Here is a 17,646-nt window from a genome sequence, read left to right on the forward strand (position 1 = left end):
AACATTTACGATGTTTGTATTAATTTCTTGTCTAACATTCTTATCTTGGTGTGAAACCACCGTCAGAAGTTCGAGTTAATGTCGTGATTTTTGTTTAGCAGAATTACATTATCACAAATCAGAAGAACAACGCTGGTAAATGTCATATAGTCTACTGCAAAAACGCTGGTAAACGTCATATCGTCTATTGCAAATGGCTCTGTAAAGATCAGGGTTCAGAGGAAATTCTTGCCGCTCTTATCCTTCTCGGTCGTATAAAGATGCCTGCCACACGTCGAAATCGTAGCCTTTAGTTAAAGTTGCGAAGATACATGAAACGAGCTTACTCTGTGGGGTAGCCCATTGTAATGCTGACACCATTGCGCGAACTCGACTACAGATTCTCTCGAGCCCCAGTTCAGGAAAACCTTCTGTATGTATTCCCCTTTTCAAAAATAACAACACAGACACCTTCCGCCAATGAGATGCTCGGCCCAGTTACTTACCTGCTCTGGCATCGTTCTTAAAGATGCTTCCAGTTTAAAGAGAAGGGAGCATTTGTTAAATACAGAGAGTGCAGCCCTGAGAGCCTATAAACAGATAAGATTCAGTTTGAAAATGGGCGTCTTGTACATGAACGACAAACATTTCAGTGAAATAACAACAGGATTAATTTCAAAAACATTTTTAATCATATAAGTTGTCATTATAAAAGTGATATTTCAACGTTGCACTCCGTAAAACATTAAAAATTTATTTCCTTCGTCACAGAGACCCGAACAAATTGGTTGATGGCGAAATTGTAGACTACAGAGCGGTGAAATAACTATTTCCCTGTGGCTTCTTTATCGTCCTCAACACAATCTGTTCACAATGTTCCATACCTGCATTCTGCTACATATCTCCGAAACCGTTGTCAACTGAAACAAGGAAAAAGTGAGAATGACACAGAAAATTTTAAAAAGTTCCCAATTTTTTCTCACAAGAAACAGTTAATTACGAAAAATGATTATCTGGTAATTTACCGTCGATGACTAGATAATTATGGAAAGAATGAAAAATCATTCCTTATTGTACTATAACATTTTAATTAATCGGAGACAAATTTACACTTAGTAACGTCTGCAGTTCTCTTGTTGCCGTGTTAAATTCCGCTTCTTTTAACAAAACACGGCAGCTCGCCCAGCATCACTTCACTAACGTTCTAATTCAGAGGCAACTGTGACATAATCCTGTGACAGTGTGTCATTAAACAACCGAAGACAAGACAAGTCAAAAACTTTCCTAAGCGCTCAGTCTCAGCAGAAAGATAAACGTGTATTTTCGTCACTTCTGCTGTTGCAAACCCACGCCATTCTCATTTTACCTGCCATAGATGGTACTTGAAACTATTACATTATTCAATGGTAAGAAAGCTTCGCATATTAACTGTATCATAAAATAATGTTCTCCTGGGTGCGATAATCTGCCAAACTCGTTTCCATATCTTGAACCTTTTATGAGATACGACAGGCGGAAGTTAGTGCAACTACATACAATCCACCTTCTTCGTGATTAGAGTCAGATACAGATCTCCTCCCAGGTGTAAGAAAAAGCAATACGTTAGCTACATTTCATATGCAGCACCAAAGAAACTGATATAGGCATGCACATTCATTAACATAGATATGCAAACAGGCAGAATACGGCGGTGCCGTCGGCAGCGCCTGTAAAAGACAACAAGTGTCTGGCGCAGTTGTTAGATCGGTTACTGCTGCTACAATGGCAGGTTATCAAGATTTAAAAGAATTTGAGTGTGATGTTATAGTCGGCGCATGAGCGATGGGACACAGCGTCTCCGAGATAGCGACGAAGTGGGGACTGTTGATGACTGGAAACATGTTGCCTGGTCAGATAAGTCTTGTTTCAAATTGTGTCGAACAAGTGGACGAGTACGGGTATGAAGACCATGAATCCATGGACCCTGCATGTCATCAGCAGGGGACTGTTCAAGTTTGTGGAGACTCAGTAACGGTGTTGGGCGTGTGTGGTTGGAGTGTTATCGGACCCCTGATATGTCTAGATGCGACTCTGACAGGTGACACGTTCGTAAGCGTCCTGTCTGATCACCTGCACATCCATTCATGTCTGTTGTGCATTCCGATGGACTTGGGCAATTCCAGCAGGACAATGCGACACCCCACACGGCCAGAATTGCTACAGAGTGGCCCCAGGAACACTCTTCTGAGTTTAATTACGTCTTCTAGTCACCAGGCTCCCCAGGCATGAACATTATTGAGCATATCTGGGATGCCTTTCGCCGGCCGGGGTGGCCGAGCGGTTCTAAGCGCTACAGTCTGGAACTGCGCGACCTCTACGGTCGCAGGTTCGAACCCTGACTCGGGCATGGATGTGTGTGATGGCCTTAGGTTAGTTAGGTTTAAGTAGTTCTAAGTTCTAGGGGATTGATGACCTCAGAAGTTAAGTCCCATAGTGCTCAGAGCCATTTGAACCATTTGGGATGGCTTTCAACGCGCTGTCCAGAGGAGATTTCCACCCCCTCGTGCTGTTACGGATTTATGGACAGCCCTGCAGGACTCATGGTGCCAGTTCCATCCAGCAATACTTCAGACATTAGTCGAGTTCATGCCACGTCGTGTTCCGGCACTTCTGCGTGCTTGCGGGGATCCTATACGATATTAGGCAGGTGTACCAGTTTCTTTGGCTCGTCAGTGTAATTTGCGCCAAACGTAAAATCACAGCAACTGCTGTTTTTCGTTATAAACTATTCGAGTTTCGTGTGTCACGATAGTTTACTTCGAAATATCACAGTCACTATGAATGCTAACGAAAAGGTAGGCAGTTCACCATGAAGCTCACGAATGAGGCAAAGTGGAAATGAACGTATTCCGTCGGTGGCCGGGAGGCCCCTACTCGGGGAAGTTCGGCCGCCAAGTGCAAGTCTTATTTCATTCGATGCCGCACTGGGCGACTTGCGCGCCGGTGATGAGGATGAAACGATGATGAGGACAACACAACACCCAGATCACGAGCGGAGAAAATCTCCAACCCGGCCGGGAATCGAACCCGGGCCCGCTTGCATGGGAGGCGAGCACGTTACCACCCAGCAAAGCAAGCGGACACGAATGAAGCTATAAGGTGCTAAAAATAATTTTTTTATCGTATACTTTGTTTAAAAATTTTTTGATGAAGATTCACAGCTGCCGGCGCGTCTCCGCAGTACAGCGAGATGGCCACCGGCCGTGCTGGAGCCACCAAAGGACGTTGCGCCCGTTGGCGCCTCTCCGCTCGTTGACGCCGCTGTCGTGCCCCCAGTGTGTGTAGTCCCATTAGGCTGGATAACAAGAGGACATCCTTCACGCTGCTTCAAGTTGCCTCACGCTGACCATCACTATGAGGGCAATCTTTCTTTTTGTGCGCACCCTAATACGTTACTTTTGTCAGCGCGCCGGACGCTGAATGTCACAAGAACCTGGGAGTCAGAAATTTCCTCGCCGGCCTCGCGCTAACTGAGCATGGTAGCCAGTGAGGTAGAATGAGCGGGACAGCAGCTTTTGACACAGTCCATTTTCTAAAACGTATCTCAGCCCATCCCTTTGATGCTGTCCAAAATGTAGAACCATGTGTTATGTAACTTTTTACCTTGTGTTTATCTCAATGAATGGTCACTATTGTTTTCATGATTTGGGGAATCTATTTTATTTTAACATTATGATCGGATGTCCTTCCTGTTGCCACGGTCGTCAGTTAATCTGAGGGAAGGGAGTCGTGTGCACAGACTGTCTGTGGATCATGTAAACTTTGTTTTCTGTGTTATCGAATTTTAACTGGTTGTGTAGGCTATCGTATTTTCTGAGGCAGAGATTGGAGCAAGCCGAACATTTGCAGTAACGAGCGTGGAAAACGACTAAAGCTGTGTAGTGATACATCCTACTCCTTGAATGAGAGGAATCACGTACTCAAATACGTATGTCAGAGAAAAGATGTTCATGACTGAAAGTAGTCGATAAGTGGTGAGCACCCCACTGGTGGGGAGATCCAAGGTTAATGTTAAACAGTTATTTCAGCTTGATGCGCCTATGACTTCTGGAAATCAGAAACGAAAGAGTGCAGCTCCAATCTTTAATAATAATCTGGATCTGATTATTATTGAGGGGATAAATACTGTTTCCCATGCTATTGGGTACTTTATTTGAATCAACAAAATTGAAAATAATAATATTGTCGATGCTATTGCTTGGACAATAAAATATTTAATTGATGATTCATTTATCATTTTAGTTTTATTTCTTGTTAGAAGTGGGATAAATGAAAGTAAGTTGATCTCAAGTCCTATTCAAACCCCAAATCAGGAATTTGATGAAATGGACAGGATCGTTCCTATTATTAATATTGATAGGAAGAGAAGTTTTGTAGAGTTGTTGGTCAATAAAAAGGAGAGGATTGATATCTCTATAAATGGGGTATGAACCCATTAGCTTGATTACCTTACCTTTTTACATTAAGGTGTTTGATGCCCAGTAGTTTTTGATACTAAAGGAGGTAGTTTAATTCTATCTTATGTAACCTGTTTAATGAAGGTAATATTTATTTACTTAATTTACCATATCAAGGTAACCCTTTAACCAGGCACTTCATTTATTTAATATATCAATTAAAAGTTTTTTTAGAAATTAGGTTGTGTATTGTTTTGGTTATTTTGAATTAATTCGTTTCGATTTAGGCATATTTTTCGTTTAGTAATAATTTTTATTAGTATATTACATCTAATTAAATATAAATACCTATAAGTTTATTTTATTATTATTAAGTGATTATTTTAATACATTTATCTACCAAGAATTATAGCTACTTATGTTTTTAGCTTAAAATAAATTATTGTATTATAAAGTATATAATAATATGTAGATTAATATTAAATATTATTATAATTGAATATAATAAATAAGATTAATAATATTAAATATAATACCTTATATTAATATAAATAATTATATTAATTGTAATAATATAATTAAAGAATGATTTATAATTAGATTATTTAATTAATTAAAATTTAAGTTAACTTAATATAAAGTTAATTTTATATTAATAACATATTACATTTATTTATATATTTGTATCGAATATATTTATTATATTTAAATATTTATATTGTATACTTATACAAACACGTTAGCGACAATCTATATCAAACTCGACAGGAATTGTTGCAGTCAGTGAATATAGATCCATATCCAACGGTTTCCCCAATTGAAGGTACTGTAGGTGAAAAGCCGGAATGCGTTTTCTCTTAAATAAAGGTATATGAAAAGTGGCTGGTTGCTTTATTTCTTCAAATACTTTTAGTTCGCAGCCACGAGCTCGACCACCATTAACGTGGATGAATTATCAAGTTCACGCATATTTTAACCCAATGGCGATGACTTTTCAACAAAACTAAAACGTTTTTGACGCAACTGTTAATGTGTCAGGATTGGCGAGGAAGGGAAAGCAGTGGGCACCCGTTGAGGTGGAAACATATTTTAAGTGCATGGTTGTTTAATGCAATACAGAGGAAAGGCAGACCTAGAGAACTGAATGGTTCTGCTGCTCAAGAGAGCAGGAGAGGAGAGCGTCTGCTCGGGTCGGAAGCTGTCGGCAGAAGAGGGCGTACGGAGAGTCCGCTCCTGGCGGCTCGCCGCGGTTCCACCCCCACGTGACCGCCTCCAAGTCTCCCTATTGGACAGCCAAGTTGTAGACGTGCAGTTCGGTAGCGCTACCTCGTCAGCAACACGTGAGTTCATTTGCTGATGGTTCAACACGTGAGTTACAAAGTGGTTCAAATGGCTCTGAGCACTATGGGAGTCAACTGCTGTGGTCATAAGTCCCCTAGAACTTAGAACTACTTAAACCTAACTAACCTAAGGACAGTACACAACACCCAGCCATCACGAGGCAGAGAAAATCCCTGACCCCGCCGGGAATCGAACCCGGGAACCCGGGCGTGGGAAGCGAGAACGATACCGCACGACCACGAGATGCGGGCAGTTACAAAGTGGTTCTGTCCTGTTTTGTGTAATGTGACTGATATGCTGCAACTAGCAGCCAGGAAGAAGGCACTGGCGAACATCAGTGAAAAATAAAAATCAGATTTTATACTATTAAATCCATTCAGTAACGGCCCTCGCCGTGCTAAACATTAAGAGCATTTATTCCTTCCACGGAAGGAAGATATAGTAAAAGAAATGCTGTAACAAAAATCATTAGTATTCTACTGGTGTCTATTGCCGTTGATGGTTGTGCATCATCAAATACAACCATATCTACTAAGGAGCTTCGTACTAATTTTATACGAGTAAACTCAAGAGCATCCCGCATAGACCTGTTTAGGAAACTGGTGACATTAACCATTTCTACCCAATATATTCATTCCTTAATGAAATTTGTCGTTAGAAATATGTCTCTTTCTCAGACCAACAGCTCAGTTCATAGGTTCAATACTAGAAACAAGAAAATCTTCACAAAGATTTAAAGTCACTTACTTTTGACCAAGAAGATGTCCATTCTTCAGGAACAAACATTTTCAAAAACTTGGCGGCAGCCATAAAACGTTCAACTACAAATAAAGTTCAGTTTAAGAGCATCCTAAAGGATTAAAGGATTTATTGGTGGCCAACTACTTCTACTTTACTGATGAATTTCTTAGTAGAACCAACCGATGTTTGTTTGTGTGTGTGTGTGTGTGTGTGTGTGTGTGTGTGTGTGTGTGTTAGCGTTACCAACAATATGTAATAATCCGAGTATTAGTACAATTGGACTTCTGTACAAATTCAGTGCAGCAATGCGGCCATTGTAAGTAAATAATGTAACATTGATTTTTCTATTTAGCGTTTGTTGCCATACAAATGGAAATATTTTAAAAATTTTGTATTTATTCCACATCCATGACAGTCTTTCCATTTGAGATATGTGTAAGGTAATTAGGACATTTGTTTTTCATAGTAAATATTTATTGTGTGGTCCTGTTTTTCTGACATGTTTTACATCCTGGAGGATCTCCTAGCTATGGATCAACTGGAACGAAAAGTACACCTAAACGTAATCTAATTTCATCTTATTGTCATCTTGTTACACTGCTTATACCATCACGCAGTATTAGATAGCCATGTAAAAAAAGTGTTTATTGCATATCAACTTTGACCATGCTCCGCCGAAGGACATGCTTCTTTGCTGTTGGGCCAATATATCTAAACAATTGTAAAACTTTTTGTAAGTCTGATATAGATTCGTGTTTGGAACCACCGCACGAAATGTTGCAAGAACTGGAGTGAACCCACTTTGTAAAATGCATACCTCCACCTCAGCCGTTAAAACTCAACTAGCAGTTCAAAACCATTCGTGTGGATATGCCATATCATGTTGTTAGTTCTGCAATCCAAAAGCTCTAAAAAACGGATCCTCGGCTCCCCAGCTAACGCAACTATTACCAGCTACATTTTTGTTGCTTCGTAATCAGTTCACTTTTACAGCTGCTTGCAGGCCAGTCATTGCGTCGCAGTATGAGAAACACCCTTAGTGAGATTGTATATAAGCTTTGTTTAAACGCACATAAGCAGTTAGTATTACATAATGTTTAACTGATATGTAAGAATGGCTATAAATCAAGGTGATATTTACAAACGCTTTTACCCTTCGATAACATTCTTGTCGGGTCCAAAGCCAGATTGTACAATCATCCAGATGCAATATTCTGGCAGTCTATCTGGCCCCATCTGTTTGCTAATCTGAGCGTAACCGGTTCATGCCGTGAACGACAGCCCTTTTATACGCCGACAATAATATCTGTAGTTAATACTCCATAGTCGCATTAACCCTTTTATTATGACAGATTTGGATCCCGTTCCTGGGATAGGTCATATGACTCCTCACTTGGTTGTTGCTTAGTTCTAGCGATTGTCAAGCCCAAACCTAATGCATTTCTGTATTTGCAACGGACATGATAAAATTTTGATTATCGCTCTCTCTATAACAACGGTTACAATTATCATGTCTAATAATATAATAACCATATCCCATCATCTTTCTGGAGACCATCAGGGACAGTATTTCAGCTTCCGATCCTCAGGCCTTTAACGTGTAACCACCTTCAAGGCGGTTCAGTGACTGAATTCTGAGTATCCAAACGTGCCTGTGTGTAAGATAACAGGCTGTTAATTTTTTACCGTTTCTATCTGATTATAGAGGCATCATTCCGTGAAAGGGTAGTAGGACACTTGCAAACGCAGAGATTTGCGACCCCGGACATTTGCGTTTTACCTGTTCTGAAGAGTTGGGTACCCTTGCCCACTTCTCTTCCCGCCCCTCCTCCCAACCCAATCAGGCTCCACGGCCTTCTGCTCATTGCAGTGGTTATGTGTATCGTAAAGTGAAGGAATTTAAAGCAGGTTTTGTTAAGAGGGAGTGCTTAAGACAAAATCGGAGCATTGCAAGGGAACGATGCATTCGAAGGACCGGGAAGTGGTTTAACTTGTCAGATCATCTCTTTGGACCACCTGATGCAGCTCTGGAAGTGACGTAGCAAGTGGAGAGGGCGAAGAGATGGTTTCGAGAAGAAACCACCCAGTTATCCGAGGTATACGTGCGTGAAATGGAAAATCTTAATAATAATAATAATAATAATAGTGGTGCCTAACTCAGAATCTATGAGGAGGACCTCGTGTCGTCAGCGAAGTCACCCGCGGGGGAATCAATAATAGCCCAAGAACTCTTATGAAATTGCTCTTCATGAATATCTCTTAAACTGGGAGATGGCAGCAGTTAAAACGCCTTCCCATTTTTACGGATGGAACATTTAAGAGCTGCAGCAAGCAATTTGCATAGATCTATAACACACATACAGACATAGGAGTCCCAAGTGACGAAATAAACATTCTTCCTGTATTTACCCTGCACGCCAATAAGGAGGAAGACACATATGTTCGCCTGTTTCGTCTGATTAAAAAAGAATTTTCTCAGTGGTGTCCTAGAGAAGTGAACATAAATTTTGAGACTGCTAGGATATCGGTCCTTCGCCAAATTTTCGCCTCAAGAGAAATAAATGGACGTTATTTTCAGATGAAAAAGATTTATAGAGAAGGCTTCAAGATCTCGGTCTAAGAGTGCTGACAGAATGAAGATTTAAGACTTCACGTCTGCATTTGTAAAACCGAAGAAGCAAGTAACAGATGGGTTATGCACAAGTTCCTGATGACGAAAGGCTCTCTCAATTTTTTGACTACTTTGTCGACAACTGACTACGGGATGAGGATATCGCAATGACAATGTGGAATTGTTATGCATGAAAGGCACTCAGCGACGAATGCTGTTGAAGGGTTGCACAGCAAAGTAAATTAGAGTCAGATAATTAACCGCTTCAGTTGTAAATAGTTTGATTGGTTCAAAATAATGCAATAAAATAAATAATATTTTTGGAAACCCTCACTTGTTTGGTGGAATGCGTGAAGAAGGAAGCGGAGCTCACAAGCTGCATGTACATGAAGTTAGAGATGCATCTTAGAGGGAAGAAGAAAAAGAAGAAATACTTGAAGCTGGACGATAGCATAGAGAGAACAGTACAGACAGAGGGAGGGTGGAGCTATATTTTAGCTTGGAAGAAGTCATTACATATTTACATAGTCGATGGTATTGCTTTAGTTGCCCAAAAGTTTCAAATATTTCGATTTCCGTATACTGAACAGATAATAAAAGAAATATATAAAATATATACATATATAAAATATAAATATATATAATATATAAATATATGAAATAAAAGAAATATATTTCGGCAGAGTGGAATGGCAGTTGGAAATACGTTGGCATTAGGTAGAACTACTGTATCTAAAATCCATCTATGTAGTGGAGCATCTTCAGTAATCATATCAGTATTTTCATTTGGCAACGTGATTTCAGGAAGCCAAGCTGTGGAAGAAGGAGGCCCGCTTAGGTACTGACTATGTCGGTTAAGATGCGGAGACGGCGACGTGAAAGCGGACACGACGAATACAAAAAAGGGCCGCCCTTGCCTTGAGAGATTGCTGCTAAACTACCTGGCGAAGAGGGTGACTGCAAATGTCCTATCGACCGCAAATGCCCGCGATGGTAACGGTCTGGCATTCCCTTAAAACACGCAGTGCACAAACAAATAAAGTGCTTGGCTCCATATATTTATGCACGTCAACTAATTTTCGTAACATAATGTCGGCATTCGAAGAACGTTGCTGATATCCTCAGCTTGAAGTAATATGGAGCAATTCAGAATGTGAACGCCATTTATCAAATAACATGGAATCTGCTCAATACTAACGCTGATGGATCTCATTATCGTAAGCTGGTATCCGGTTCATGGTACAGGAAGAAAATTATTGCGCAAATAATTTGTGACTTTTACCCTATGTCTAAGAGCCACAATGCACATACATTAACTAAAAGTCTTTATAGTTACCAAAAGGTGAGTAGATTCGATGTTGTGCACGTGATCGAATGCTTTGAGAACCTCCGTATTAATTGTTCTGATGAAGGAATTTATGTGCATATCGTCAAGACTCCGCTAAGATTTAACAATTCCAGGCATATACGCTCTTGTAGCAAAAGATCCTCTCTATATGAGTTGCATACCCTTCAGCTCAATTCCAACCCTTCTGATTTCACCTAAACAATTCCCTCCCTCAGTTAATTTTCCTAAAATCATCTTGCTACATGTAATCTAACTTCCTTCGTCCTCGCTAAGATCCATTAACCCACTTATCCCTCTGGTTTGTCACAAGATTGCTTCCTCTCCGTACAAAACACCATTAACATCAAAATCAACCATTGGAAGACAACACGTTTTAAATCGTCTGCATTTCTTTACATCACTTAAAGTTTTATTAGTTCGTCCACTTTAGTGGCTGTTAACAACAAATTTCGACTTGGGATGTCTAACATTTCTTGAGAAAAAGGGCTGTTAACCGACGGACAGATGAAAAATCGGGTAAAGAATGACAAAAAACGTTTTTCGTGCAATATAATTACAAATTAACAAATTCCGGATTTTCTCCTTTTGTTGTACTGTGAAACCTTGCTTCTTGACAAATTTCATGATTCTCGGTCAACATCAAGTACACTGCGCGTTTTGATGAGTGAGTTTTCGAATGCGAAAATATGACATAAATGGCCGCATCTTTTGATAGCTTTGACTTAGAAACTTCAGTTTTTTACAGTCCCAAGGAACCGTAGACCTTAGTATGTGATACAGGAAGAGATGCAAATATGGAATAGGGGTGTTAATATGGAATACTATGACTTCTCACTTTGTAAGAGCTGTACTTTTATTATCTGCTTAAAAATTACGGTCAGCAACTGTAAACTGCTTTGGGATGCATTCATATTACAGTCGGCAGCCACTGCAAGTGAGTGAAACCGTTTTAACGAATTCGCTAGGAGGCATAATTGTTGCAGGTTGCTAGTTTTCAGCTTCATTCTTGTCATAATACATAAATTATTAATGTATTTTGTAAACAGACGTTTAGCTAATACATTAAGCCGTAAAATGGCGTGTTTGTTGGCTATTTAAATTTAATTTTCATTTTTATTTTCGTTTCTGAATTTCAAGATGGCTGTGTCACTAATATGGAATACTAATATTCCATATTTGTACCATACTTTCGCAAGCTGTTTTACTGATGGGAATTGCCTCAGAAATGACTTCACGAGCTCGAAAGCAGTGGGATGAGTCTCCTACGCAAATATCAATTAAAAACGTCACAGAAAATAAAATGGGCCACTCCAGTAATCTGGATGTTATAAATCTCGTACGTGAAACCATGCCAAAACCTTGTGGCTGCCTCCACTTGCCTCCCACAAGATGCAACGGCTAGATAGAACTTTCATGAGTCCTATGAAAGCCTATTATTCTGAGCTGGTATTCATATGGATGAATGTAAATGTACGTCCAGTAACAAACATGGACGTCACCGAACTGGATGGGCAGGTGTACCTCAAGTGCCACACAGGAGAGATAGCAGTCAATGGGTTTAGGGTGACAGGCATATACCCGTTAAACCCTCACATTTTCACGGTTGCAGTTTTGCATTGCCAGCAATAAATGTATAATTAAGGATTTACCTAATGATCCAGTCAATGTAACATCTGCAGGAGCTGTGGCTTCTAGAAGTGGGAAGGCTAATATTGAAGTCAAGGGAGGAACATCTTGTGCCTATTCTGAAATTATACCTTGACAAATCTCACCCATACAACAAATAAAGAAGAGGCCAGGCACCAGCGGAAGAAAAGCAAGTCCTTCAGCAGTCATAAGCTCGTCTCCATACAAGAGATCTCTTGAAGTATCGACGACAGCAACAAATAAACCGGAGACAAAGAAGCAGAGACCACCAAAGCCTAGGAACAAGGAATCATCTGATTCTGAGGGTGATGTTTTTAGTGTGAGAGTTGATTCTCCACCCTGGATAACAGTGTACCCACTAATGAAGATGGCAATTGTCTGCTCTGCTCAGGTAAATTTTCGCAGAACAAGGCAGATGGAGAATGGGTAACGTGTCTAATGTCCGAATTGTGTGAGCACATCGTATATGTACGTTATGGTAAAGGACGATAAGTGTGTGACTTCTGCAAGCGAAATTACTTAGGGTAAGGAATTTAATAACAGAAAAGGGTATATTTCGTGTATTGTTCTATTGTATTATTATGTTTTCTAGTGTTTTCTTTTACAATGATTTGTTAGATCTTCCATTATTTGTTTTAACTTTAACAAATTTGAAACGAATGGAATATTGCATATTTGCACCCCATAATCTGAAGTGCCAAAAATGTCAAACTTCACGGTAAGCTTAATTTAACAATGTTTCTAATGTAGTATGTATTCGAAAACACAGTAAGCATTGAAATATATTCCAAAGAATGTACTACGCATGTTTTGTTTGCTTAATGTGAAAAACTGAGAAACTTATGAAAAAAAAGAAAATGGTATTCCGTATTTGGACTACGTGCTCTATTCATTTCTACTTGATGCGTCTACCCTTTTCCCAGGAAGATAGTACACTACTGGCCATCAAAATTGATACACCAAGAAGAAATGCAGATGATAAACAGGTATTCATTGGACAAATATATTATACTAGAACTGACATGTGATTACATTTTCACGCAATTTGGGTGCACAGATCCTGAGAAATCAGTACCCACAGCAACCACCTCTGGCCGTAATAACGGCCTTCATACGCCTGGGCAATGAGTCAAACAGAGCTTGGGTGGCGTGTACAGGTACAGCTGCCCATGCAGCTTCAAGACGATAGTCTACCACAGTTCATCAAGATTAGTGACTGGCGTATTCTGACGAGCCAGTTGCTCGGCCACCATTGACCAGATGTTTTCAATTGGTGAGAAATATGGAGAACGTGCTGGCCAGGGCAGCAGTCGAACATTTTCTGTATCGAGAAACATGCGGTCGTGCATTATCCTGCTGAAATGTAGGGTTTCGCAGGGATCGAATGAAGGGTAGTGTCACGAGTCGTAACACGTCTCAAATGTAACGTCCACTGTTAAAAGTGCCGTCAATGCGAACAAGAGGTGACCGAGACGTGTAACCAATGGCACCCCAAACCATCACGCCGGGGGATACGCCAGTATGGCGATGACGAATACACGCTTCCAATGTGCGTTCACCGCGATGTCGCCAAACACGGATGCGACCATCATGATGCTGTAAACAGAACCTGGATTCATCCGAAAAAATTACGTTTTGCCATTCGTGCACCCAGGTTCATTGGTGAGTACACCATCGCAGGCGCTCCTGTCTGTGATGCAGCGCCAAGGATAGCCGCACCCCTGGTCTCCGAGCTGATAGTCCATGCTGCTGCAAACGTCGTCGAACTGTTCGTGCAGATGGTTGTTGTCTTGCAAACGTCGCCATCTGTTGACTCAGGAATCGAGACGTGGCTGCACCATCCGTTAGAGCCATGCGGATAAGATGCCTGTCATCTCGACTGCTAATGATACGAGGCCGTTGGGATCCAGCACGGCATCCCGTATTACCCTCCTGAACCCACCAATCCCATAATTGTGCTAACAGTCATTGGATCTCGACCAACGCGAGCAGCAATGTCGCGATACGATAAACCGCAATCGCGATAAGCTACAATCCGACCTTTATCAAAGTCGGAAACGTGACGGTACGCATTTCTCCTCCTTACACGAGGCATCAGCACAACGTTTGTGTATGCGATATCGTTTGGAAACTTTCCTCATGTCAGCACGTTGTAGGTGTCGCCGCCGGTGCCAACCTTGTGTGAATGCTCTGAAAAGCTAATCATTTACATATCACAGCATGTTCTTCCTGTCGGTTAAATTTCGCGTCAGTAGCACGTCATCATCGTGGTGTAGGAATTTCAATGGCCAGTAGTGTATTTTAACAGACTGACCGACAGACAGACACACTCACAACAAAGTGATCGTATAAGGATAACTTATTTACCGATTGATCTATGAAATCCGAAAAAAACATAAAAATTGGCAGGTTGCTGCATTCCTTAAAATAATTTAAATTTTTTAATAACTCTAATTTATAAAATCTGTGTTCGTGAAGAATAGCCAGCCAGCTGTTGCCAGCCTATGCAATGTCTGAGGGGACGATACAGCAAAGAAATAAAGCACCTGTGCCTGGGCTCACTATCTTCTCCTAGAGGAGGAGTGAGGTGTGTGTGTGTGTGTGTGTGTGACTGTCCTATAGTGTATTGTACTGAAATGCAGGAGGATCTGCAACGAATTGACGCATGGTCCAGGGAATAGCAATTGAATCTCAATGTAGACAAGTGTAATGTGATGCGAATACATAGAAAGAAAGATGATTTATCATTTAGCTACAATATAACAGGTCAGCAACTGGAAGCAGCTAATTCCATAAATTATCTGGGAGTAGCCATTAGGAGTGAATTAAAATGGAATGACCATATAAAATTAATCGACGGTAAAGCAGATGTCAGACTGAGATTCATTGGAAGAATGCTAAGGAAATGCAATCCGAAATCAAAGGAAGTAGGTTACAGTACACTTGTTCGCCCACTACTTGAATATTGCTCACCAGTGTGGGATCCGTGCCAGATTGGGTTGATAGAAGAGATAGAGAAGATCCAACGGAGAGCAGCGCGCTTCGTTACAGGATCATTTAGTAACCTCGAAAACGTTACGGGATGGATAAACTCCAGTGGAAGACTCTGCAGGAGAGACGCTCAGTAGCTCGGTACGGGCTTTTGTTAAAGTTTCGAGAACATACCTTCACTGAAGAGTCAAGCAGTATATTGCTCCCTGCTACGTATATCTCGCGAAGAGACCATGAGGATAAAATCAGAGAGATTAGAGCCCACACAGAGGCATACCGACAATCTTTCTTTCCCCGAACAATACGAGACTGGAAAAGAAGGGAGAACCGATAGGGGTACTCAAGGTACCCTCCGCCACACACCGTCAGGTGGCTTGCGGAGTATGGATGTAGACGTAGATGTAGATGTGTGTGTGTGTGTTTTACCTGGAGGCTCTCTTCCATACGGAGCGGCACGACTTGTCGTGTGCCACCTTGGTGCCGTCTGGGCACAGCGTAGGGATGTCCGGCGAGTTGATAAACGAGCGGAAGGCGATGGGAACTGCCGGCAAAGCCACCAACTGCGGGTCGCCACTGCTCTGCTCGGCCGGTCGAACGACTCCGCGCGTCAGCCCTGGGTCCTCTCCAGCCAGCCTGCCATTTTCGGCTTTGCCCTGCATTCGCTTCACTTCCTGCATCAGTAGCTGTAGAAACTGAGAACTCAGATCAGCAGTTCGCTGTGGCGCGAGCCTTTGAAAGTGCTCACTAGTCACAAACTGCGGTGCCATCCACCAAGGCCTCGGCTCACTCAGGGCAGTCGCGGCCTCGCGACCTCGGTTCTTCCGGAAGACGACGACGTAGTCCGGCAGCGATGACTCCTCTCGGCGGTACGCCGACGGGATGGGGAGGGAGAGCCGCGTCGGCCCCTGTTGCTGCTCTTCTCTGTGCCCCAGCAGCCCACTCTGCTGGTCGCCCCACGCCGGCGCGGATACGAGGCCGTCGGCTGTGGCGGCCATAGCCACCAGCAGGACCAGCAACCTGGTCAGCGCCATGGCCGGAACTGCGGCTAAGGCTCCGGATACAGCACGCCACGGAAGTCTCCTGCGGTTCCAGGTCACGAAACACAGCTGTATCTAAATTTTTTCCGCTCGTTTAGTGCTTTATCACTTCGAAAACGTTTCGTAAGGGGATTATTCCTAACCACAGTAAAAACTGGAGTCTGTGCGAGAATGAAGGTACGAGGTACATTGATGTTGTTATTGTGGTCTTCAGTCCTGAAACTGGTTTGATGCAGCTCTCCATGCTACTCTATCCTGTGCAAGCTTCTTCATCTCCCAGTACCTACTGCAGCCTACATCCTTCTGAATCTGCTTAGTGTATTCATCCCTTGGTCTCCCTCTACGACTTTTACCCTCCACGCTGCCCTCCAGTACTAAATTGGTGATCTCTTGATGCTTCAGAACATGTCCTACCAACCGATCCCTTCTTCTGGTCAAGTTGTGCCACAAACTCCTCTTCTCCACAATTCTATTCAATACCTCCTCATTAGTTACGTGATCTACCCATCTAATCTTCAGCATTCTTCTGTAGCACCACATTTCGAAAGCTTCTATTCTTTTCTTGTTTAAACTATTTATCGTCCATGTTTCACTTCCATACATGGCTACACTCCATACAAATAATTTGAGAAACGACTTCCTGACACTTAAATCTATACTCGATGTTAACAAATTTCTCTTCTTCAGAAACGCTTTCCTTGCCATTGCCAGTCGACATTTTATATCTTCTCTACATCGCCCATCTTCAGTTATTTTGCTCCCCATATAGCAAAACTCCATTACTACTTTAAGTGTCTCATTTCCTAATCTAATTCCCTCAGCATCACCCGACTTAATTCGACGACATTCCATTATCCTCGTTTTGCTTTTGTTTTTTGTTCATCTTATACCCTCCTTTCAAGACACTGTCCATTCCGTTCAACTGCTCTTCCAAGTCCGTTGCTGTCTCTGACAGGTACATTGGTATCCCAAAATAAATGAAGATACAAAACGCTGTAACCAATCACATTCAGTCTATTACACTTTAAACTATGCGTTTCGGAGGACTCATGCGGATTTACGTTAATTACCTAGGTACGATGTATCGTACGAGGCGTGTTTTTTAAGTAAGTACCGTTTTGAAATTAAAAAAAGACGTACTAAGATATCTCAATAATTTTAGTTTTACACGGATGCCTGTACCTTAATCTGCGCACTCACGCCATTACAGTCTACTTCTTTCTTCAAACTTCCTGGCAGATTAATACTGTGTGCCGGACTGAGACTCGAACTCGGGACCTTTGCCTTTCGCATGCAAGTGCTCTACCAACTGAGCTACCGAAGCACGACTCACGCCCCGTCCTGACAGCTTTACTTCTGCCAGTATCTCGTCTCCTACCTTCCAAACTTTACAGAAGCTCTCCTGCTAACCTTGCAGAACTAGCACTCCTGAAAAAAGGGTTATTGCGGAGACATGGCTTAGCCACAGCCTGGGGGATGTTTCCAGAATAAGATTTTCGCTCTGCAGCGGAGTTT

At 41.8% G+C, this 17,646-nt stretch overlaps 1 protein-coding gene across 1 annotated transcript; it reads right to left on the bottom strand.

The window, feature by feature from the left end:
- Window positions 1-648: 648 nt before the first annotated feature.
- On the bottom strand, window positions 649-16,125 carry LOC124795932. The gene is made up of 2 exons (XM_047260016.1): window positions 15,521-16,125; window positions 649-899 (listed from the first exon to the last, which is right to left on the bottom strand). Exons 1-2 carry the CDS (start codon window positions 16,123-16,125, stop codon window positions 896-898), a joined length of 609 nt encoding a protein of 202 aa, XP_047115972.1. The 3' UTR covers window positions 649-895.
- Between the last annotated feature and the right edge of the window lie 1,521 nt (window positions 16,126-17,646).

Source organism: Schistocerca piceifrons, chromosome 1, assembly GCF_021461385.2.
Source record: "Schistocerca piceifrons isolate TAMUIC-IGC-003096 chromosome 1, iqSchPice1.1, whole genome shotgun sequence".
Lineage (NCBI taxonomy): Eukaryota > Metazoa > Arthropoda > Insecta > Orthoptera > Acrididae > Schistocerca > Schistocerca piceifrons.